Here is a 23,022-nt window from a genome sequence, read left to right on the forward strand (position 1 = left end):
ACAGTCATATCACTGGTTAGAGATACGCAGATAACGCAGCCAGAGTAGTTATTTTTTCTGGTATTACATTTAATGCCTGTAACAGATGTTGCATTGACAAGCCTGGAGACACGGGGTCTCGGGTTATCCATAGAACAGATTACAATAAAGTGCAGCTTTCCCTGCTATTGCTTTACTGAAGCCCCTCTGCTAACGTGCCCTATTGGGACCTCCGATAGCAGGCGCTGAAAGCAAGCCCTTACCACCAAATTATTTGATAGATGGCTATTGGAATAGTTACAACACGGCACCTAACTGAGTTTTAATAACGATCTGATTTTGTTATTATTATTTTCATTGTCATATGCTTTACATAAAATCAAGCTCTTTGGATTGCGTACTGTCCCTCTGCCTGATGTCTGTACAGCCGCTGTAGCAAAGAACCACTACCTTGCCTGAGCAGTGGCGCTGCAGTAAAAAAGACGACTGTCCCCACAAGTTGAAACCAACTAGCTATAGGAGTTCATCCTTGCCTTTGCAGAAGAATTTTTATTTTTCTTTGCTGTGACATTCTGAATCGCTTCATAGGTGCGATTTTAAGAAAATGTAACTACTTTGCACACCCGTGTGCCAACACAAGTGAAGTAAACAGTGTATGTCTGAAAACAAGCGTCTGGAATAGCAAAAGCTTTCTCTTTCAGAAGCGAATCACTTTTCTACACATGGGACTTAAAATGCTCTTAATAGACTTAAAATGTTCTTAATACACTATGTGTAAAGAACTTGCCTTCTTTAAAATAAATAAATGGATCATTATGGGTAAAAAGATACAAATAGCATTTTTAAAAATATGAGTAAATTTTGTACGGATTTAATCAATTTAGTATCAGCTGTGAAACACAAAGTCTGTGAAATAGAACTTTGATGTTGAAAATGAACTATCAAAATCATTTTACAAAGGGTAAGTGGCATAAGTAATAAACCCCAAATTTTATGATCGAAATGAAAAGCCGTTTAAAATCTAAGCCTACTAGGGATGCATATGTTGACATCAAAGCAATACTATTTAAAATGAACAAAATTAAAGTCTCGCCTTACGCTGAATATCGGGGCGGCTGCTGCTGGGTTTTCCAGGCAGAAATCTCACTGGGCGAAGTATTTCTGTTCCTTTTATAAGGTGAGATGGGAGTTAGGGAAACTGAACTAACAACAGTACTCTAAAAGTAATTAAAAGACAACTATAATGGAAGATCTCTCCCTGCTGCACATGCCAGCAGTTTTTCACCTAATACTGGGATCAGAAACTGATCTCCAGGTGTTTTGTGGGAAAACAACTACTCCAGCGGAGTCGAGTACGTTGTCAGTGTTACCCTTCGTACCTAGCGGTATCTCACTGGGACGGAGCAAGCCTAGTAGTAAAAGAGGAAGGTAGGGCCTAGTGATAGAGAAGCTGTTGCTGTTAGGTGATGAGTGGAGCTGAGCTCTGGCCTACATCGTCTTTGTGTTTAAATAAGCTCTTCTCCTCCTTGTGCTGTGATGGGTCGTCCCAGGGAGCGTCCGGGTTCTGATGGCTGAATTTCCATGGGCTTTCGAACAGACTGAAGTATTAAGTGTCTCTTGTTCCTTTCATCTTGGAGTGTGATACTATTACTCCTTTATGGGTCGGGCTGTATGTATCTACTTGTGTCAGATTATTTTTAGGACTGTAATTGCTTTCTCAGCTAATAGGAATTGATGCAATTACCCTATTTTTAAAAATCTTTTTCCTCTGTTCATCTTCCAGTGTGTGCCTTTTCTGCTCTGCTTTTCGTCCCATGGGGAATTGTGAAGGAAATGCAGTACTGTGCTACAGAAAGCTAATCTCTTGGAGGTTATTTATCAGGCGCAACTTGTTAACTTTGTTCCTTTCGTGAGGCAAAAATAGAAACGAAACATTTCTTTGGTTAACAAATAAGAACTTAAATGAAAGCAAGGGTGAGAACGTAAGATGCCAGGAAAGCGTAGGCCTGATTCTGAACTGGCAGGAAAAACACTAATCCTTAGCACGCGTTTTCAAATTTGCAGCCAGTAAATGAAACGGTGATAAACCAGGGTGTACCCTCGGGTTCTTTATTCAGCCCCTGACAGGAGAGGTTGGGAATAACACAAAGATGACGCCCTTTCATTCCCAGGAACATCGTTTGGCTTCCTTTGCTTTTTGATTTTCTGGATGGATCCAGATAGTCCAGTCCTTAACTGAGGAGCAACTGAAAGTGCTTTTGTTTCAGGAAATTTCTTCTAGGACTTGTAGCAAGTGAATAGATATCAACTTACATGCAGAAGAAAGGTGGAATTACTTTGGGGTTTGATAGGGACGAAAGATTGGCAGGCCTGCCAAGCTGGGAGAAGAACAGAGATTGACTCAGTCTGAATGCCAAGGTCACTTTAACTCGAGGTAGTCCCTAACAACTTACTAGTTCTTGCATATTTGTTCTTTCCTTGTTTATTCCTTCCAGTATTCTCGGTAGTACACTTTTCCATGGTGGATTTCTCTCTGTCTGGCAGAGGTGAAAGCTTTTTCTTTGCTCAATAAAAGAGAGGGTTTTGTAGAGTTTTTGGTTTACTTTTATCTATTTGCTTTAAAGTTATTTTTTATAACTTCAAAAACTATTGATTTCTTTTCCCAGTTCCCAAAAAAGAAACAAACAAGTAGGCCGTAAGCAGATGAACTACAAACACGGTTTTACTAATGCATCATAAATCACAAATAATCAACCAGCTGTGATACTGAATATTGCAAAGAGGCTTCTGGATCTAGCAATCTCACCATTTATATGGCAAGGGCATTTCGGTTCCGTGGCCCTTTCCTGTAGGCAGCAGTGTATGCCAGCAGCGCGAACATGCTTCCATTGCAAAGCTCCGGTCTGACACTATTCATTTGGTGTTTACGTACATCATTTCCTAGCTAAAATAAAAACAACCTCAAGAAGAAAAACACACACCCAGCCTTTTGGCAAAGCCAAAATCCAAGAATCTTTTGGGTTAAGTATTATCAGACCAATCATTTTCACAAATAGTAAAAATAATAGAAGGCTCCTCATAATTCGTTTGCTTACATCATCACCTAGCAAAGCAGTAAGCTGACCATCTTGTACCTTGATGTGGTTTCCATTACTCTTGCCCGGTGTAGATCACGGGATGGCAGAACAGTGATTGTGCCGATAACTGACCTCTAGAGGTAACCAGTACCAGACCCTTCATACAAAACCAAATCCAAATGGTAAATCAGGGAACAGCTCAGCCAAAGGGAATTCCCTTGCAACACAAAGCACCTACAAAATGGATATAGTCTTACCTGCTTAAGGATATATATCCCCCATTTTATTCTGTCTATTAGATTAGTCTGATTCTGCTGAACTGCTAGCCTCTGCCGAATGTTATAGAAATAAGTTACATGTTGTGTTTTGTGGTTTTCTTCAGACACCCTTTCAAGCAAAGGCATTGGAATAGTTGCCTAAGTTAGGCAGACTGCCCAAGAAAGTAAGGGGGGGCAGAACTGGTCTTGAGAGTGTACTTACCGAGCGCGCAGAGGGCAGCCTTGAGACCGTCCTGGCAACCCCACGCAGAACCCGGAGCCGTAAGCAGGGTCTCGGCAACGACTGCTGCGCTGGGCCGGGCGAGCCCGGTCGGCTGCTTTGTCGCCGTCTGCGCTCACACAGTACGGGCGCTGCTCAGGCCCAAGTCTCCCCTTTTCTAAAGATTACTTTTTCAGGTATTAGGTTATAAAGGATAACTCCAATGCTTATTATGAGGGAGACAGAGAAGCCTCATGTTTGAGAAATGCACTACTGTATAAAACCTATTTTATAATATATTTGCATGTGTATGGTAGTACGTTGATGTTCTTTATATACACATATAGAGGTCATTATTGGGGTATATTTAGATACATAAATGTGAATATATTGTGCATTTTGGTATTTCATACATTATAAATGTCCATCACTAACCTTTCCATATATCAAACATACAAAGAAATAATTCATTCTTAACTGACTTTCTTTGCCAAGTGATCCGCTTTAAAATATTGAACTTCCTTATTGCTGAGATGTATTACTCTAAATAAAAGCATCCCATAAAGCTAACAAATACTTGAATTAACCAAGTGAGAAATTACTGCAAAGAAACATCCTGAAAGAAGTTTAGGGGGGGGAAAAAAAATGAAGGGAAAAATATGGACAACATAAAATATTCATATTGTCAGCAAACAAGGAGAAAATGTTTCATTTACAGAGCTAGACAGAAGCGATATAGGAAATAGATATGCTCCATGTAAATTTATTAAGTGCAACTTTCTCTCTCTCTCTCTCTCTCTCTCTCAGATAAAAAACCTCTTCATGAAATAAAATCCCAAAGTAAGTTATTTTTTTCTCTTGTAAATATGATTTTTCTCATCTTCTCTGCCGTTCTGTTTTATTTGTTTAGGAGATAAATAAAACTGAAGGTTATATGAAAGGCTTTCACATCTACTGAAAGCATCTTCTTAGCAACTCTGTGATCATAGGGTTTAGACTAAAAATAGAAAAGTGACCGTTCTTTAGTAATTTGTGTCTGATTAGGAGCCCTTTCTACAGGAATGCTGGTCTTGAAATTGATCTCTTGAGGACTTGTAATTAGAGAAAAAGAAATTAATACAGGAGCTTGGCTTTCTTGGTTCAAATCTGGTTCCACTACTGGCTCTGTCGGATCTTGTTCAGCTCATTTCGGCCCTGATTTATCAACTGGTAAAGGCTGTTCACATGCTTTGCCGTGTAAGGAGTACAGAGGTGGCGTTCACGTACTGCCCTGGGGGACTTCTATCCTGCACTCCTTGTTTCTTAGCCTTCCATTGGCTTCAGTGGAATGTTAGTTTCGAGCAGCATGTTTGGAGCGAATGGACTATTTTTCTTTCATAAACCGTACACAAAGTTTTGAGGATTTTTGACTGCTTGATTTTCAACAAAAAATTGTCTTTGCATTTTGACAAATAGATTTATAAACACATTTTTGGCTTAATTCCTTTGAAGGACATAAAACAAGAATCCACCTGTACTGAGAAGTAACACACGCAGCTGTTTATGTTTTCTTTGAAGACGGAGTCTTCTGTTATGTATTATAAAATATGTAGGTTTTAAGTCTGAGTATTCCCCCAGGATATAGGGGCATAGGGTGATCCGATTATTTGAAATTTCATGGAACTTGGGCCCTAAATCATTAGGAAAACATCTGGAAATCCTAACCTGAACTATATTTGCTTTGAGCTCACATGCTGTAGGCTGCAATGGCAAGACATTCTGCAGCACAATTTCCTGCTGGCTTGAACAAAGCCTGTTTGGTTATCAGACTCCAGAGCACTCCTCTGTCTGATAAAACGAGTTTTAAAGGACCTGGCCCAGTTCAAATCCCTGTTATCCACAGATAACTTTGTAACTATTTACAAAGGAACGGAACTAAATTGCAGCAAAAATGCGTTGCGATAAAAATAACAATTATAGAGGCGCACAGTTATTGTCCAAGATGGCTACAACCCTCAGGGAGTGAAAGGTGTTTGGCTTTTTCAAGGCTCTCCGTTTTGAACGTGGTGTAGTTCCGTAGGGCGCGTGACAGCCGCCCGGCGTCACCCATTAAACAGTTCCAAACGCGTAGAAAGCTGGCATGAGAGTATTTCTCCTTTACGTTTCCAGTTCTTAAGTATTTCTAAGGACACGCAAAATCAAATTCAGGTAGCTCAGAAATGTGCCATGGTTGCCTTGGCGGCTTAAGCCTCTTTAATTTTGTTTTGTCTTTGACTGGAACCATCTCCGAACTGGTCACGTACAGTTGGTCCGTGTCATAACTTAGCTCAGGCAATTGATGGGTTTTTGTTTGTTTATCTCTCTGCACAGTTCCCATTTAATTAGAGAATCTTGACAGAATATCAGTCAAATCGCTTTATTTTCTGATTTATTAAAAAAGAAACCTTAATGGAATTGATTTTAGCATATAAGATACGTAGAAGAATTAAAGGGTTTCTTTATAGCTGTGGGGTTAGAACCATGTAATACAGCTTGTTGCTGTTCAGTGAAACAGGAACTTAGGTTAAGACTACCATGAATCATCATTGATGCAAAATCAAAGTCAATTATGAAGATAATTGAGAAACAACCTGTTCTACTAAATTACCTCTTACACAATTCTCTGACTTTTGATCCTGATTCTCCCAGACTGGCTCGATGAAGACATGGACTCCAAGTTGCTGAGGGGCACCAGAAGTGAGTGTGACAGAAAAGTGGGGGAGGATGGGAAGCTGGAAAGGTCTTTCACATCTCCTAGCCAACTCTAATGGTAGATGGGGGGAAACGTATGCCCTGCATAGCTCCTGGAAAGCACTTATTGTAAATGAGATAATTTAATCAATTACGTTTCCTAATGTACTAAACCAAATGTTTCATTTTCTGCTCCTGCACATCTTAAATTATCTTCAGGTGCTTTATGGAACTTAATCATAGTTAATAGAAACTTCATTACCATCAAATGTGCTTTCAATAAATGTTGTGTAACAGTGTCAGGAGGTGGAGTGAAATATAGGCTACAATTACCGCAAACATGTATCCTGAACTGAAACGTATAAAATTCGTAGCGCTTTACCAGAGTCCCTACCTCCTCTGGGCTGGGAGGATGCAGTTCATTAAACAGTAATTGGTTGACTAGAAATGTTTTCTTTTGTAGTTTGTTTGTTTTTCACTTTGTTTCCCTTCTGGGAAAAAACAAAAGCAGAAAATTACCCCGTTCCCCAAATTTGCCGTGCTTTTCTTTTTTCTTTAATGTCTAGTCTCCAATGGAAAAGGAATTATCCATAAGAAAAGATAGAAAGGCAGAGATTAAAATTACTTTAAAAACCAGTATTTGTTTCTAAAGAAATACTGACATCCTAAATAAAAATGAAAGTCCCCCTTCTTAAGCAGTTGTGTTCCATAGGAACAATTCAAAGGCATACCACGTCACTCTTGTTTTACTCTTTTAAGATAAAGCTATTTAAAAATCTACTAAATTCTGAAAAGGTTATCCTTTTCCTCTGAACTCCGTGTGTTAGTTACTGTGGGTTTGTGGGTGGGCTTTTTCCCTTGCAATGGAATAGTTATGGGAACACTTGAATAAGTCTCCCAGGTCGTCTATGAAACCGAACAACGACCATTTTATTAAAGATAAGAAAATTCAGAAAGAATAAGAGTTTTTAATCATATCATTTAAAGTGTCAAGTTCAAGTTCTAGGCATACTTAAAAGCATTCACTGAAACCAAAATTCTGCCCTCCAGAAAAGTTTTGCTTGAGTCAAAATATTCTCATTTTTTAAAATTCTGTATTCTTGCTCTCATCTTTAACCCCTCATGTTCAACAGTCTTGTGCAGTTATAAAAGTATAAAACTTAAAATATCTGACATCTGAACTGATTAAAAAGAAGCAGCTAAACTATTTAAGTAGATTTAGAGTTACAAATTGCAGTTACTCACAGGTGAGCACTTGATGGGGAAAGATCAACTCCTGTATTTGCTACCCGTTGCCATTATGGTGGCAGTAATTTTTTACAGATAGGCTATTTCTGCATGTTTCAGATTTCATAATTTATTATCCCAAGAAGGTAGATGAGGTAATTCAGATCTTCAGCGCTTTTCCGTTTCAAAGTAACGATCAAAATGGAAGACTTAAAGATGCTTTATGGTGAGATAACTACCAGCTCACTACGGTTCTCAAGAAAGGAAAAGAACCCACTCGCTGCTAGGTTTCTTCTACCACTGGAGATACATGGCGTTCCTTCTCTTGGCTCACTCGTTGTGCGTCAACAACAGAGTTTCATAATTAATTCCCTGTAACAACAAAATAGCTTGGGAATAGAAAATTGGAAGGACTAGAAATGCAATTAGTTTCTGTACTTTTCTTTCTGCACCCGATACTAGAGGGTAACACGGAGTGAAGCAGGATGTGATTAAGGCGTTGGATTGGGATTCAGGTAGTCTTGGTTTGATTTGAGGTACTTCCAGTCTTCCTTTGTGACACTGTCTTTTTGCGTTTACTTTTTCCATCTAGCCTAAGAGAATATGGGCATCATTGTTAGTCTAATAAATTTACATTGTCAGCTAACAGCTTACTTTCTAGAATTCCTAACTCTGAACCAAAAATGCTTAGAATTCTCTTTACAAAATTTTTCAAGGGGGCATCTCATGGAAAAAATGGGAAAAAAGGCCCCAGAAAAAAAAATCTTTAGTAATTTATTTAGTAGATCTTGTGTGGCAATTGCAATGTTCTAAGAAGTCTGATAAGAGCTACTTACAAGTTTATTCAGTTGTGATTACTTGTCGTGACGTACCACAGAAGGTGGATTTCTTCTGAAAGCTGGTATTTGCATGGAAACTTTGTGGTTTTGGTTTTTTTTCCCTTCTCGGCAAGTTCTAAACATGTTAAAATCGGAAATGTTTTTCAGTATGAGGTTATTTGAAAATTCAACAACTGCAGAGGTATTTTCTGGGCTAAATAGTGGTCCTAGTAAAACTGATTTCAAAACATTTATTTTGGGCTGAATGGGATGTTGGAATGTTGTATTCGGGGTTGACTGGGAACAGTTTGAGAATGGGGATGGAAAGGGTGTTTTCTGTTAAGGAAGTCTGAGCCAAACAGTTTGGTTTACTTTTGATTTAACTGCCCAACTAAAAAATCAGTTACATCGCCTTATTCACAGCAAATCTCCCATGTGCTCCGGCCCACTTAACGCAGTGTTTACGTACTCGCTTTCCTTGCTGCTGCAATTCATATGGCGTTTCACTTACGTTGGAGAACAGTCGGTACTCAGCCGCTGCATCGGGCAGCCGGCGTGCCTTCCCAGGGCGGTCAGCTGCTCGTATTGTGAGTTGTCAGGCATTCAGGGCCGGTAAGAAACTGGTGAGCCAGGACAATTAGCTCTTCTGATGCTGTCCGTAGGTACTCATTTCTTTTCATCTCAATGGTCTCAAGTTTCATGTTTGTTTTAAAAATGCAGCTAAAATGAAGTTGTCTGACTTTCTGCAGAAAAATACATACGCAACAGAAGCCTCCTCCCAAATACTAATTAAGTAATTTCAGTAATTGGCTATTTATTAAATGCTGAATTTAACTTCCTACCCTATTTCTGTACATTCCAGTTTATTTACTGATATTGAGTAGTCTGAATTTCCTAGTTATTTTTTGTCACTGTCATGTGTTATAAATAAACGCACTTTCTGTACCAAGTGCTTCTCGGTTGACAGCAGCACCACCGCATAGCAGGATAACATGACATATAGGGTGAATACCTGATTATCTCCTCCTCTAAACTGGAGTTTGGCATTAAGGATCTATCTAAGGACCCACTAAGTGTGCTTGCCAAGTAATTTAATTTCATGGTACGTGGTCCCAAATCCCCGAAGATCTAGAATAGTGGGACTGGGTAATTCAATTACATAATATTGCAGGTTTCATTTGGATTCATTCTTTCAAAGCAATGAATTCTTCTTCTCTGCTGTAAAAGTTTGACGTCTTAGAAAACTCGGTCATAAGCTTAATGCACGGGTGTGATCACAGGGAAGGTTTGGCTTCCAACCTGTTTTTAGAGATTGAAGATGCTTGCAGGAATCCAAGAAGATGAGTGGGATCTCCTCAGCCCCTCTCTGAGCTGTGAGAGGATGGACTGTTCCTTCTTGTACTAAAGCTCTCACAGAAAATAAAGAGAGGGGAAAGGGAAATCTTCACTATGATCTTTCAGAGGATTCACGACCTCCTGGATTAGCTCCAGAATTCGGACCTAAAACTTCCATGTCCCTAGAAGCTAGCGATAGATGAGCCTCGTGCCGATACCTAACGCAGCCCTCCCTAGCTGCAGTTGTTCCACGTCCTCCCGTTAAGGGCTGTATTACCGTACCTTAATGATCTCTGCTGGGCTGGAATGGGAAACGATGGCGTACCTCAGCAAGGAGCCCAAGCTAGCAATGTGTGCTGATGGGAGGGAAGGCTGTTTAGCGGTAAGCGCTCTGCTTCTGACTGTGACAAGTCCAACTCTCCCATTTAAAAAAAAAAAACTGTAAAGACCGTGATGCAATCCCTACAGCAATGTAAGGTAATAACCTATATGGACTGATGCATCAGAAAACTTGCTCATGCTCTCAAATGCTTGCTTTTCAGCGTTCCTTTGTGCTCCGCTGTCCTGCTGTGATCTGCTCCACATTTATGTCTCACGCTTTACCTCCCTGGCCTCCTATAATCCCCTTTGCTCACGGCCAGCCCGCGCCAGTCAGAACGTTTTTGGGAGCGTTGCTGACTTGGTACCCGCTTCTCCTTTCAGACATTGAAACTGCCAGTGACATTGCCTTGTACTCCGGCCTGGGAGCAGCAGTCATTGCTGTAGCTGTGCTGGTGGTTGGCGTTACCCTTTACAGACGGAGTCAGAGTGAGTACGGCGTGGATGTGATTGATTCATCTGCACTGACAGGAGGCTTCCAGACATTTAATTTTAAAACAGTCAGACAAGGTTAGTGTTGTGATTTCATTTCCTTCCCTCCAGAGCTCCTACTGCAAAGAGATACTAAGCTCATATTCAGTGACTGGCTGTGGGAAGGCATTCTAGCTGAGCAGATGCGTGGAAAGCCAGGGAAGGGCAGCTGCAGTACAAGGAATGGGATCTGGTGGTTAGAACCATCTCTTACTGTCTCTGCTACTGATCTGTCATGGCCACTTGGAAAAAATACGTGATCTTTCTTGACCACACTCTGAGTGCTTTAGAAATACTGTCACTAGTTTCTACACTGACATTTGTGGCTTACAAAAAGCCCAAACAAACCAAAACAAATAAACCAGACCAAACCAGACCCAGAAAGCATGTCTGTAGTTCCTTCCTATTCAGTTACAGATCTTCTATTTTCTTTACTCCAATAAAAGTGATTCGTTTTTCACTGTTCACTTGAGAAACCCAAACTTTAAGTATTTTTATAAGCTGCTGGTAGCACGCAAGCATCCACATTCTGAGGTCTGTGGGAAATAAATGTATTGATTTAAAAAAAAAACAAGAACAACAACCAACTTCAGAAAGCCACCAAAACAATAAAATATGGAAGAAATATTTACTTTTACTAAAAACAGCACTCAGATGTTTTCTGGAATATGACTTCCTTTGAACAGAAAGGCGGGGAGGAATACAAACGGTAATTACTTTAAAATAGTATGTTTCTTTAATTCTGTACTGACATTCTAACAGAGAGACCTGCCTTCTTGTGGGTGGGTGGGTGTGTTGGTGGGGTGTGAAAGTATCCCCATGTCTCTTCTCTCTTCGGAAAAGTGAAATATGTTGCAGAGTTTGAGGGGTTTTTTGTGTTGTTGTTTTTACAGTTCCTTTATTTCCTGGGAGACGTTTCTCACCAAGCATAAATTGCAAGAAATTGGAAACGGGGCTTGGTAGACAAGGATGTTTATTCATTCATTTAAAAATCCAAGCCTTTAATTAGTGTCATGTAATTCTCAATGACGGTCTCAAATAGTAACTTTTTCCTTTGTTGTTCAGTTTGCCATGAAAGTCTTGTGTTGAGTCTGGGGAATTGTTTGACTTAATGTTTCAAAACCGTTAGTTCTGAACACTCTGAAAATATCTGAGCACGCCAATTTCTCCTGTGCCAGGATGCTGTTAGTTGAGTTTTATTTACTGTGGGTTCTCTGTCTGTGGGTTTTTTAAATAAGAGCATTTGTAAACCAAACAATTCAGCTGAAAAAAAGGCCAGTTCTCTGTTCGGTTTGCTGAGAAAAGAGAGCACAATACTGACATACGGACAATGGATTAGAGTGATCTGAATTTTATTCTTTGGAGAAATGTATTTATAATGTTAGCAACCCAACCTGCAGTCCCTTAAAGTGATCAAATTTTCAAGGTTGCAGTACAGATCATTTCCAGAAGATTAGTTCCTTGGGAAAACTTTTATTTACTAAAAACCAACCAACCAACCAAACCCCACCCACAAACACGAACAAAAAAAGGCCAAAAAAGACCAAACCGGCTAAAGGATACAGGCCCTAAATCTATCCGTTCCTTCTCTTTTTTTTTCAGTGTTGTCTGAGCTAAAATGCTCCTAAATGAATAACTGTGGTATTTTTCCCTCTATTACTCTTGTCCCACTTTCTTCTCAACCCAGTTTCCCTCAGGCATGAAGCTATCATTTCGTCCAAGCTCACAGAAAAGGTCTGCAGGAAGATGTGTTTTCACCCAATGGGTTTTAATTAAAAAAAAAAAAGGGGGGGGGGGGGGCATACGGACAAAGTTGAATACAAGCCAAGAAGGCAAGAAGGAAGTGCCTTCTTGGATTCATGCACTCTGGAGTTGCCTGAAGTGCGGAAAACATGGTGATCAAGTACCTGTTAGATCTGCTGCATCATTTCATCTGTTTTTTAACGTTACCTTATGTGATTTTGAGCTGTGAGAGTATCGGGAAGGAAGAGCAAGTCAAAAAGGAAAGGGTGGCGAGGTCAGAAAGAGATTTCAGATGTAACATCCCAATACAGAAACCAACTCCCTGATCTGCTTCACTCTGCCAGGTAACTCCCTGCTTCTGAACTCCTCCATGCAGCCGGACTTGACAGTGAGCAGAACGTACAGCGGGCCAATCTGCCTGCAGGATCCCATGGACAAGGAGCTAATGACAGAGTCTTCACTGTTCAACCCGCTGTCAGACATCAAAGTCAAAGTTCAGAGTTCATTCATGGTGTCCCTAGGGGTGACAGAGAGGGCTGAATATCACGGAAAGGCACATTCTGGAACTTTTCCTCATGGGAATAATAGAGCTTTTGGTACAATACAGGCTAGAAACAAGGCGACGTATATTCAGAACCTGTCTTCTATTTCAACGAGAAGTGAGCTGAAGACAACTGCCATTTTTGGACACCTGGGTGGCCGTTTAGTGGTTCCAAACACAGGTAGGTAGATCCTTTCTCACTAAAAGCACATAAAATAACTTTAGATTAAACTTATTTTGCCTGGTGTAGTGCTCCATAACTAAATTAAAAAAAAAAGGCAAGAAAAGAAAGCATAGGGGCTCCCTGAATGCAGATTTTGGGAAGTAGAGCATGTTGCCCACGCAGGAGATGACTGATCAGAACAAAGCTTGGGATGAGTAGTAAAGAGGCCTTATACCGAGTTGAACTGTTATAAATTACTGCTTCTCTTGATGTCTTCAGCATGAAAGTCAAATTAATCAAAGCTGTTGCTTACTTGGATCCTGATCCAAAAGAAGGGCTCCCCAGGAAGGAGGTCGATATTGGATCAGCATCTTGTATAATGGGGTCATATTCGAAGCAGAATCTACATGCAGCACCGTCTGACTGCATAACGTCGTCAGGCTTCATTATGTTACTGAAGTCTGCAGCGTGTAACAGACCGACCTCTCTGGAGAATAGCTCCCACTCTGGATGAAAACTCTAGCACAGCCTTCGTTAGTATTTACTCCTGGCTTTCTGGTTTTCTTTTTCTTTTAGCTTAATAGCTTAACAGATTTCCATAGTGGGGCACTTCAAAGTCAACTGGCATTTCAAGATTGGGCTGTGCACTGAAACATCGCAGTAGAGATGCTCAATTTGCATTGTTTAAGCAGTAGAGTTTGTTTTGTGACTTCAAAGTTTTGTGAGACGTATTTTAGACTTAAGAAATTGTTTGTTAAATTAGCTGAAAACATACGGCACCAAATTAGAATCAAATAAAGGATGTTAAAATCGTAGCCCTGCAGTATGTTCACTACATCACTATGTTCATATCACGCTGAATAAAATTCCTTGTGTTGGACACTTCCTTTTTCAAAATGGCAAATGTAGCAGATGTTAGCCAGATACCACCGTTGCTAGCTAGGAGGGTATCTTTCAAACTCTGGTGAGCTTTATTCACTTTAAATTCAACTTTGATTTCATTTGACTAGTGTGGCCAGGCTTATCTCCTAGTACCTAGTTGAACTGAATGCTTTAGAGCTTTTACCCTTCATGTTTCATAAAATAGGTACTTTAAAGGTTACCGTAAAAAATGTGGTCTCTATGTAGAGAAGATTGATAACAGCGTATAATTCAGGGATATAATATTTAGTGTACAATCGTGCACAACACATGGGATGTGTTCATTTCTTCACAGACTGTTTTTATGTTCAGGAATGAATATTACAAAGGCAGAGGCACTAAGTCAGTTAAGCCATAAATTAAGAAGTCCCTCATACTATATATTTAGCTACTTTATATAATGATAATCCCATCAATTAGATTATTTAAATACATATTCGGTCCGCTTGCAATTTATGTACTTCCTTCTGCCTATTTATGTAAGATCAAATTTGCTAGCTAATTGTAAATTATAGTGCAGTCATATTACTACTTAGCTGAGGTTCTGCCTTGTGTGACATATGCAAAGTAAAATGTAGTCTTCCTGTACTGAGTATGCTATACAACAGTTTCATTTCACTGGTACCTGGTGGAAAGCAGCTTTGTGAACTTCTAATTTATACTAGTGGAGTAAAAGGAAAATCATATCACTTGGATTTACCAGTCATTATGTTGTGAACAAAAGGCGTGGTGATTTCCATGCAAATTCAGATTAATTTGGTTGGTGGTCTCTCCGTTATGACATTCCTTGCGATCCTAGAATTATCAGATTTGATTTCAAAGTCAGAAAGGGGCAAGAAAAGTTTAAACCATGATTGTGTCTTGTAGAACATGGAGCTGTGCAGATGACAAGGTGTGTACCACTAAGAGGCATTTTGGCAAATGAGAGAGTCAACAAATGATTAAAATCCTGTGAAACTGGCTTGCCCTAACCGCCTTTCAGAAACTGGCAAAGGCTAACATAACAGTTACCAAGGGCCCACATGCTTTTGCCTATATTTAACAATTAAATAGGGAACTGAAAAGAGATTGTTCTGTTGCTGCATCAGATAAAAGCCTGTCAGGGTAACAGGACCATCAAAATGACTGGGATTACAGGCCACTCTTGCTGGAAGCCTTAAGGAAACAGCTGATGGTACCTTTTGTTTCCATAAATTATCCCCTTTTGTGTACGTGGTGAAGTAGACAAAGAGCCTGCCTGTACCCAAGGATGAAGAGAAGCCTTCAGTCACATCTAGACTATGAATCCAGTGTCATTTAGTGACACAAAACAACGGGAAGTCAATTATTTAAAAGCTCTGTTGGAGCAAGAAGATTTTACGCATGTAAGTCCTATATAATTCCAGGCTCTAAGACAGTTAAATATATGAATAACTATGTGGATCATACTAATAATGTATTTTCCTTTCATCTGATAACGTTGTAGTCAGAATCACTATTTCAGAGCATTCTTCTGCCCTAGTAGATGGCCTTTCGAGGTCTTGTAAATCAGAGGCCAGTTGTGCATTGTTCTTTACATCCAGTGCCTTTCCCAAAGGTAAGTTCTGCCCTTGCTCTTTTGTAGGAGTCAGTTTGTTGATACCGCATGGAGCTATTCCTGAGGAGAGCTCGTGGGAAATCTATCTTGCCATCACTCAAAAGGAGTCCAGGTAAGAAGTACAGAGAAAACGCACACACACATCCAGATTCTGGGGAACTGCCTCATTTCATGCATTTCTTGTCAACACGGTCTAAAGGAATGGAATGTGCAAGAGTCACTCCATCTTCCCTGCTGCTGCTGTGACCGTACTGTTGTGACATATGCCGTATCTGTATAACTGACAACAAAAATGGTCTTTGTGCGATGCTTCCGTGAAATCGCATGGAATTATTGCAAATGCTGTTAAAGGATGGGATACCTGAAAGAGATTGAGTGTGGAATTCTGAGTCGATGATTTTAGCATTTTTTATTTGCAGACATGTCATGCAAGTCTACTAACAGCACAGGTGCTTTCATTAATTGCTTGTTACAGAACCTTTGGGTCCATAGACTCTCATGCAGACAACAGGTTAAAATTCACTATGCGGGTCATCAGTTTGAGTGACCCTGTGGTATGTAGGTGCTAAGGGCCGGGTCCTGCACCTGGGGCACAGCAACCCCAGACACCGCTGCAGGCGTGGGGAGGAGCGGCTGGGAGCTGCCCGGCGGGAAAGGACCTGGGGGTTTTGGCTGACAGCCACTGAACATGAGTCAGCAGTGTGCCCAGGTGGCCAAGAGGGCCCATGGCACCCTGGCTTGTATCAGGAATAGTGTGGCCAGCAGGAGCAGGGCAGGGATCGTCCCCCTGTGCTGGGCACTGGTGAGGCCGCCCCTCGAATGCTGTGCTCAGCGCTGGGCCCCTCACCCCACGGCGGCCATGGAGGGGCTGGAGCGTGGCCAGAGCAGGGCAGCGAGGCCGGGGCAGGGGCTGGAGCCCAAGGCTGGGGAGGAGCGGCTGGGGGAGCTGGGGGGGCTCAGCCTGGAGAAGAGGAGGCTGAGGGGAGCCCTCATCGCTCTCTGCAATGGCCTGAAAGGAGGCTGGAGCCGGGGGGGTCGGTCTCTTCTCCCCAGGAACAAGCGATGGAACGAGAGGGAACGGCCTCAAGCTGCGCCAGGGCAGGTTTGGGTTGGGTATTGGGAAAAACTTCTTCCCCCAAAGGGCTGTCAGGCCCTGGCCCAGGCTGCCCAGGGCAGGGGCTGAGTCCCCATCCCTGGAGGGATTTAAAAGCCGGGGAGATGTGGTGCTCAGGGACGTGGTTTAGTGGTGGCCTTGGCAGTGCTGGGTTAATGGCTGGACTCGATGGTCTTAAAGGTCATTCCGAACCTAAACGATTCTATGATTTTACTTCATGACAGATGTTTGGTAGCCTAGATGATGCAAGTAAGTGAATGCTCACGACCATTTCTTAAATTACTTTGTTTTATAAATCACCATTAAAATCTGTTCCCCAGCTTGATTTGCCAGCACCAGCTGATGAACAGTAGAAATTAAATTGCACTTTGATCCTTAGGGGGTTTTTTTAACATTGCGTCTGGTGGGCCAGGAAGGTGATGTTTGAAATACTGGTGGTCTTTCATAAATAGACAAGTTAGTTCTCTGAGGTTCTCAAGGTTTCAGCTCTGCCATATTTATTTCAAAGACAAGAAGGAAAAAAAGGAAAACAAACAGAAGAACTATGGTTTTAGCAAATGCAGGTCATTGGGGTTTTTTTATGTTGGTGCATAATATATGTTGTAAATGTCTGTCATACAAAAGAAACCTAGCTCATTTCTAGATGCTTTTAAAACTTTTAAAATGTTCTGTTAGGTGCATGGCACTAAATTCTGTTGCCAGCTGCACATGCGGGTGTTTGCATCGATTGCGCTGTACTCACTTCAGTTGCTTTCATTCTGCATTAGAAAGACAATGAATTCGGCCCAAAGTCACTTGCTTTAGAATGGATCTTCCCTTTTATTTTTATGAATAAACATGGCCAGAGAAACAGATGGTTTTAGCAGGTTTTGATAGCTGTTCCCATAAAAGGACTTCCTAGTAGCTTTAATTTTCACACAACACGGATTATAAAGAATCAAAGTGCTCTGCACCCTCTCTGAGCCTGACAGACCACACATCAGCAGAACCCAAGTTCAGTTCAGTTTGCTGGCTTGGTTCACTCGCTTTCAGCTAGAAAGTGATCAAAAAGAGAGGAAAATTACCAAACTGGTATGTAATGGGAGTGTAACGCAGCAAATGAAGAGCTTGTTCAGTGTAAAAGCGTAGCATTCTCACTAGACTGCTGTCTGGATTCAGAGGGAAGGCAAAGCTTATGAAGTGCTCACCATAGTGTTGAACTGTCAAGACTGGTAGAATATTCATTTTTAGACCTACGGTTGTTTTTTCTTCCCTAAGACCATTTTTTTTTGTTTGTGGTGTTTTTTTTCCATGACGTGAAAGTTTGCATTATTTAGTTTCTAAGATAAGTTTATTCTAAAGTGGAAACTTCAGAGAACTCTTACATTTTGTTCTTGGCAAGTTCCCTGTGAATTTAAGGGACTTGAGAGATGATACTAGAGTTCGCGCTACTCTCTTAAGAGCTGAGGTGAAAAGTGCTAGAAGAGCTTGGGGTAAAAAGTGCAACCATTTGTTAACTAAATCATGTGTCTGGTTGCCAGACTGAGATCTGGAGTGGCCCACAGTGCCAGTACTGGGTCGGGAAGCCTCAAGTTGCACATGAAGAACTAAAATGCATTTGAAGTTAAGTCTTGAACATCTTGTCTGAAATTATAGTAGTAGAACAGGAGAGAAAACCAGGAATTTGGTCTCAAGTTACTGTCTAGACACTAAGCAATACTTTAGATAGGTCTCAAATTACTACACCTTTTAGTGTTATTAATGACTAGTCGTGCTGTCTACTGTCAGCATCAAACCTCCACCTGTTGTTGTAAACACTTTTCCCAGTTCCTCTCCCTGTCCAAGCATTTGAGTTTGAACAATACGCTAGAAACTCCGCTATCAGTTTGTTTTGCCCCCATTTCCTGCCTGTGTTTTCCAGGAATTTGTGTCCTTTTGCAGGAAAAACACAGGTAAATAAACGCTGTCACTTAGCTTCTCGGCGAGGTGTTACTCGGGGAAGCCTGCCACCGCCATTCTGGCTTGTATACTTTGTTCAGGTACATTCCGTCACCCCCTGGTTTACGGAACCTTGATGTTACCCTTAAAAGATTAAGTGTCAGCAAACACAGAACATTCAAAAATCTTGAGCTCAGCCTTTGACTTGTGCTACTGGACTCTGGGATGTATCATTTCAGGCTTTGTTTTCATTACCACTAGTATACTTCACCTTACGCTTACTGTTTACAATGGGTTTTCTTTATTTTGTGACTCTGTCAAATCTCAGTAGAGTCGGCCTAGTGCCGGGAGGAGACCTCGCAGGAACACACTCCTAGTGCAGGCAGCAGAAGCAGCAATTTACATCTCTCACAGCACAGTTCACCTTGGCATCCCTCCCCTTTCCTATGCTAGATAGAGCTCTACCTCTACGACTAAACAAAACTTCTCACCGCCTGCTGTCACTAAAGGTATATAACGATGGTTTTAAAGAAAAAAAAAAATGATTAAAGCAAGAGTGTCTCCCCATTTAAACCTAGAGGAACATCTTGGTACCTGACGTCAGCTTCTAAGTAGCGAGGTATTCTGTGTCCTTAACCTGTCCCATGCTACTGCTCCGCACTGCTGAGCAACGGCGTTTCAGCAGTGGACAAAGCAATCTCTCTGCCGCCCTTCTCTGGAGGATAAATGACAGCTAAATCTTTTTGAGATTATCAGATGAAAAGTGACAGGGATAATCAAATTTTATTTAATTGAAATAAGCTACTGAAGAGCACTCTACAGTCCCCCTTTTTGAGTTCTTCCTAGAAGTCAGCTGCTGAATCTTGTGTGCATCTCTGCAAGTACAAGACCATGTCTCCATTCAGTGAAAAGTGTCGATGATACTTTCAGCTCGCTGAGGATCTGGTATGTGCAGATTCTGTAACACGGCTCGTTAATTCTGTAGTGCGGCTTTGTTCTACTGAGGCTTCCCAGTTATATTTTCTGACCTTTTTTTCCTTGCTCTAATCTGAACTTCTCTTGAATTCATTTCTTCTGGTTTTGATGTTGAGTCTTTCTGCTGCTCCTAATTCTGCATGAGGCTGGCAAACTGTAGTTCGGTAGGTGTACTGACAGAATTTACTGGTCCTACCTTCACATCCAGTTTTACAAGTTGCAGTGAGGCACTCCAAACAATATTTTTGCAAAAAAAGAAAAAGTTCTTAAGTAACTTGCAAACTACCCTTTCGTAATTTACATTCCACGTAGAGCTAAGTGAATAAGCTGTAGTGTATGCTTTAATTGATTAATTTAAGGATAATTTCAGGAGATGTTGGTCCCAGGTGAAGAGTGGTTCACTGATTAGGCCTCATTTTGAGTGCTTGTGAGAGGGACGGGTTTTAGAAGTAGTGACCAAGGGCAGGTCTGTACAACTGGAGAGAGGAGAGTTGGTTATAGCGCTTTACAGCAGTTATTTCTCTTATCTCCCTCACCTTAAATAAACATTCAGCTAAAAGCACTGGAAAATTGGTGGGTATATCTGAGGAGGTGTGGAAAGAAGAAGATAATTGCATATACAGTAAATGTTTGCTGACAATAACTTATAGCCAAATGCTGGCTGGAATTTTCCTTTAAGAACTGAAAGATACAGAGCTGCCTATAAATTTTAAAGCCTAGAAATATTTTTCAAAACTTAAAGTGAAATCTATTTTTATTTTTTTCTCCTCTGATATCTGAACTCCTTTGTGAAAACTTTCATATTCCATCCCCATCTGCTGCCGTAGGTTTTTGATCATTTTCAATGAAAGATTAAGATATGTAAAAGGAAGGAAGAAAAAAACACCCAGCTGTTTTATCTGCAAGGGTTCTGCAGAAATGAATTAAAATAGGTTAATTAAAAACAAGCAGCAAATTTTGCCTACTGTTTTCCTTTTTTGTGGGCAGAAGCAGAGGCAGCAAACCAAACTGAAGATTATCACCGGGAGATTTTTTTCCTTCTTATTTAAAGTGGAATTCTATAAAGTGTGACAAAAGCAAACTTTTTTTTTCCCCCCCATCAAAATACTGTATTTTTCTTCACGTAGTTGAGGCAAGATTGATGTGTCTTTCACCCATCTGAACTGGCGGAATAAGGCAGACTTTTGTAGCAGCTGCAGACTGCACTGACATCCAGGGAGCCTCCTCCTTCATTGCCCGTGGGCTTCCGAGATCCGGGGGTGGGAGGAAAGGCCAGCCGTTCCCAATTAGTGCCTGACTGGGGCGCGTCCGTGGACGATGATCGAGGGAAGTCCTAAAGCACACTGCAGAGCTGCCGTGCAAGCACACGCTCTGCCATGCAGGTATCCCTGACGTGTAGGTGACTGTCCATCTGGCCAGGCACAGTGATGCTGGGATGTGGAGGAAGAGTAAACCAGGGGATTAGAGAAAGAGCATAGGTTTTCTTTACTTCACAAGTTGAAGATGTCGCACCATGAAAAATTAAGTAGCTCAAGCCGTAATTTCTGAATGAAAAGTCCACATCATATGGTAATCAGTGGAATTTAATTTAATACCAAAGTTAACTGGATCAGCAGACGCATACAAGAAGGAAGTCCTGCGTTGTTCTTGCAGAGCTTTGAACTCACCATAGTTGGTACCTGATGCATCTCAAATGTGTGTGAGAGAAGGATCCTGTTGTTCAGGTTTAGATTATTCAGGACTAGTGGGTTAGCTGTCACTTCTAGTCACTTAGCTATTGAGGTAGGTTGGTATGAGATACACATTAAAAGCCACAGGAAGAGAGATGACAGGGGATCTGATAGAGCTATGCTGAATTCACTGTCGCTGTGTAGTGGGGAAAAAAAAAAATCCCTGTCTGTGCACTACAGATCCTGTGATGAGATTATCAGCTAGCTTTGCTGTAAATTGATATAGTCCTCTGTGGAATGAAAAACTCCTTGTATCCTAAACAGAAATCAAATTCAGGTTTGAAAATTCTTTAGTGTCTCGTGTCACTGAACAAATCAGTGATGGCACTGGTGGGCCCTCCAGAAAGACACCAAACCAGAAAGTCTTAGGGGGACATATATGGGCTTCACGGCGTAGATCCTCTAGGGTGCTTCTTGCAGCTAGAATTTGGTAAAGAACCTCTGAAGGACTGCTTACAGAGAAAAATAGCTAAGCTCAGCCTTCAAACACCATACGCACGCTTTGATGCTGGCAGAAAGTACAGGTTATTGATGTTTGTGAAGGAAACAACAAAGCTATTGATTCTGGCCCAAGCGAGAATTAGTGTGAGATGTCTCTCGCCTCCTTGCATAATTCCGATTTCATACTTAAGCCAGAAAGACTAAGCAGAGCTATGTTGGAACACCGCGTAGATAGCTAAAGTGATTCTTAATTAAGATGACCGTTTGGTCACCTACAGTATAAACAAATTATTTGTTCTTTATGTGTGCTGGTATAAACTGTAAAGATTTGGGTCCCTGAATATATAGAAACCCTCACGCTGCATTCTTCCATCAAACAGAGAGTCGGGAGTTGCACAACAAGCCTATTAGTGTGTTTGGTTAGTATCATACAAAAACTTATTGACTAAACTTTGTATTGTGAATGTGCCTCTATATTCTAAATATTAGAAAAAAGCATAACTGAGATGCAGTGATTATGAAAATACTGTAAAATAATGGTTTTCAGAGATTCCAACCATACAGTCAAAATAAGATTGGGAACATTAGAGAGTGGAAAAACAGGAGACAAGAAAACGGGGAGGACTGAGAAGACCAGGTCTTGTGTTACTGCTCCCCCCGGTTCCTTTCTCTTTTTGATTTGTAGGAATTTAGCAGAAATGTGACGGTTCAATTGTAATTGAACACGTTTGGATGCACAATGTGAAAAATGGAATGTATGTCTGATGCGCATTTAACTTGGAGTGTCCAACGTAGTATATATATGTTATACAGATAATACATAGTATGCACACACTGGAGATTGCATACACAGAATGAAACCAGTCTTGCCCAGGCTTAAACATATTTTGTAATTATATAATTTGAAAAATCAAAGCTTCGTAAATGTATGCATTTACGTGCAATGTGGTATACGAATGTGACAAATAATGTACCTTTATTTTCCAAAGGCAAAATTTTCTCTTCTCACAAAAGCAACCCACAGCTGTAAACTGCAGGCTTGAAGGGTATATAGTTTAAGAATCATGCTGTTCCTTTTTTAAATTGATTTTTTTAAACCATGAATTTATTTTGCTGTTTTTCCATCACGTTCAGTTGTATGAGTGTCGGTGCAAAGGGGAGGGAAAAAACAGTATTTCAGTGTCTGCAGCAGTCTGAAAGCAAATATTGTTGCCATCCAAGGAGTGAACTGCAAGGAGAAATGCAGACTCAAGGCACAGATGTGTTCATTACCAGACAGCCTTCGCTTCCCAGGTATCACGGTTCATTTAGGAGCCTGTTAGGCCGTTAGCTTCTCTGTTGCAGATGCTTATGATGAGCCACCGGGAGAGTAAATACTGAAAGGCAAATATTAAATTCTTCTCTGAAATTCGTTGCGTCCAGAAAAAAAT

At 40.9% G+C, this 23,022-nt stretch overlaps 1 protein-coding gene across 1 annotated transcript in view; it reads left to right on the forward strand.

The window, feature by feature from the left end:
• Positions 1 to 23,022, forward strand: part of UNC5D (unc-5 netrin receptor D) — a 175,511-nt gene that overhangs the window by 125,038 nt on the left and 27,451 nt on the right. The window contains exons 8-10 of the mRNA XM_087762975.1: positions 10,325 to 10,510; positions 12,559 to 12,936; positions 15,443 to 15,527. Of these exons, the coding sequence (XP_087619101.1) occupies positions 10,325 to 10,510; positions 12,559 to 12,936; positions 15,443 to 15,527 (649 nt within the window). The remainder of the gene's footprint in view (positions 1 to 10,324; positions 10,511 to 12,558; positions 12,937 to 15,442; positions 15,528 to 23,022) is intronic.

Source organism: Nipponia nippon, unplaced genomic scaffold (assembly GCF_047370975.1).
Source record: "Nipponia nippon isolate SJK-2023a ecotype South Korea unplaced genomic scaffold, ASM4737097v1 scaffold_27, whole genome shotgun sequence".
Classification (NCBI taxonomy): Eukaryota; Metazoa; Chordata; class Aves; order Pelecaniformes; family Threskiornithidae; genus Nipponia; species Nipponia nippon.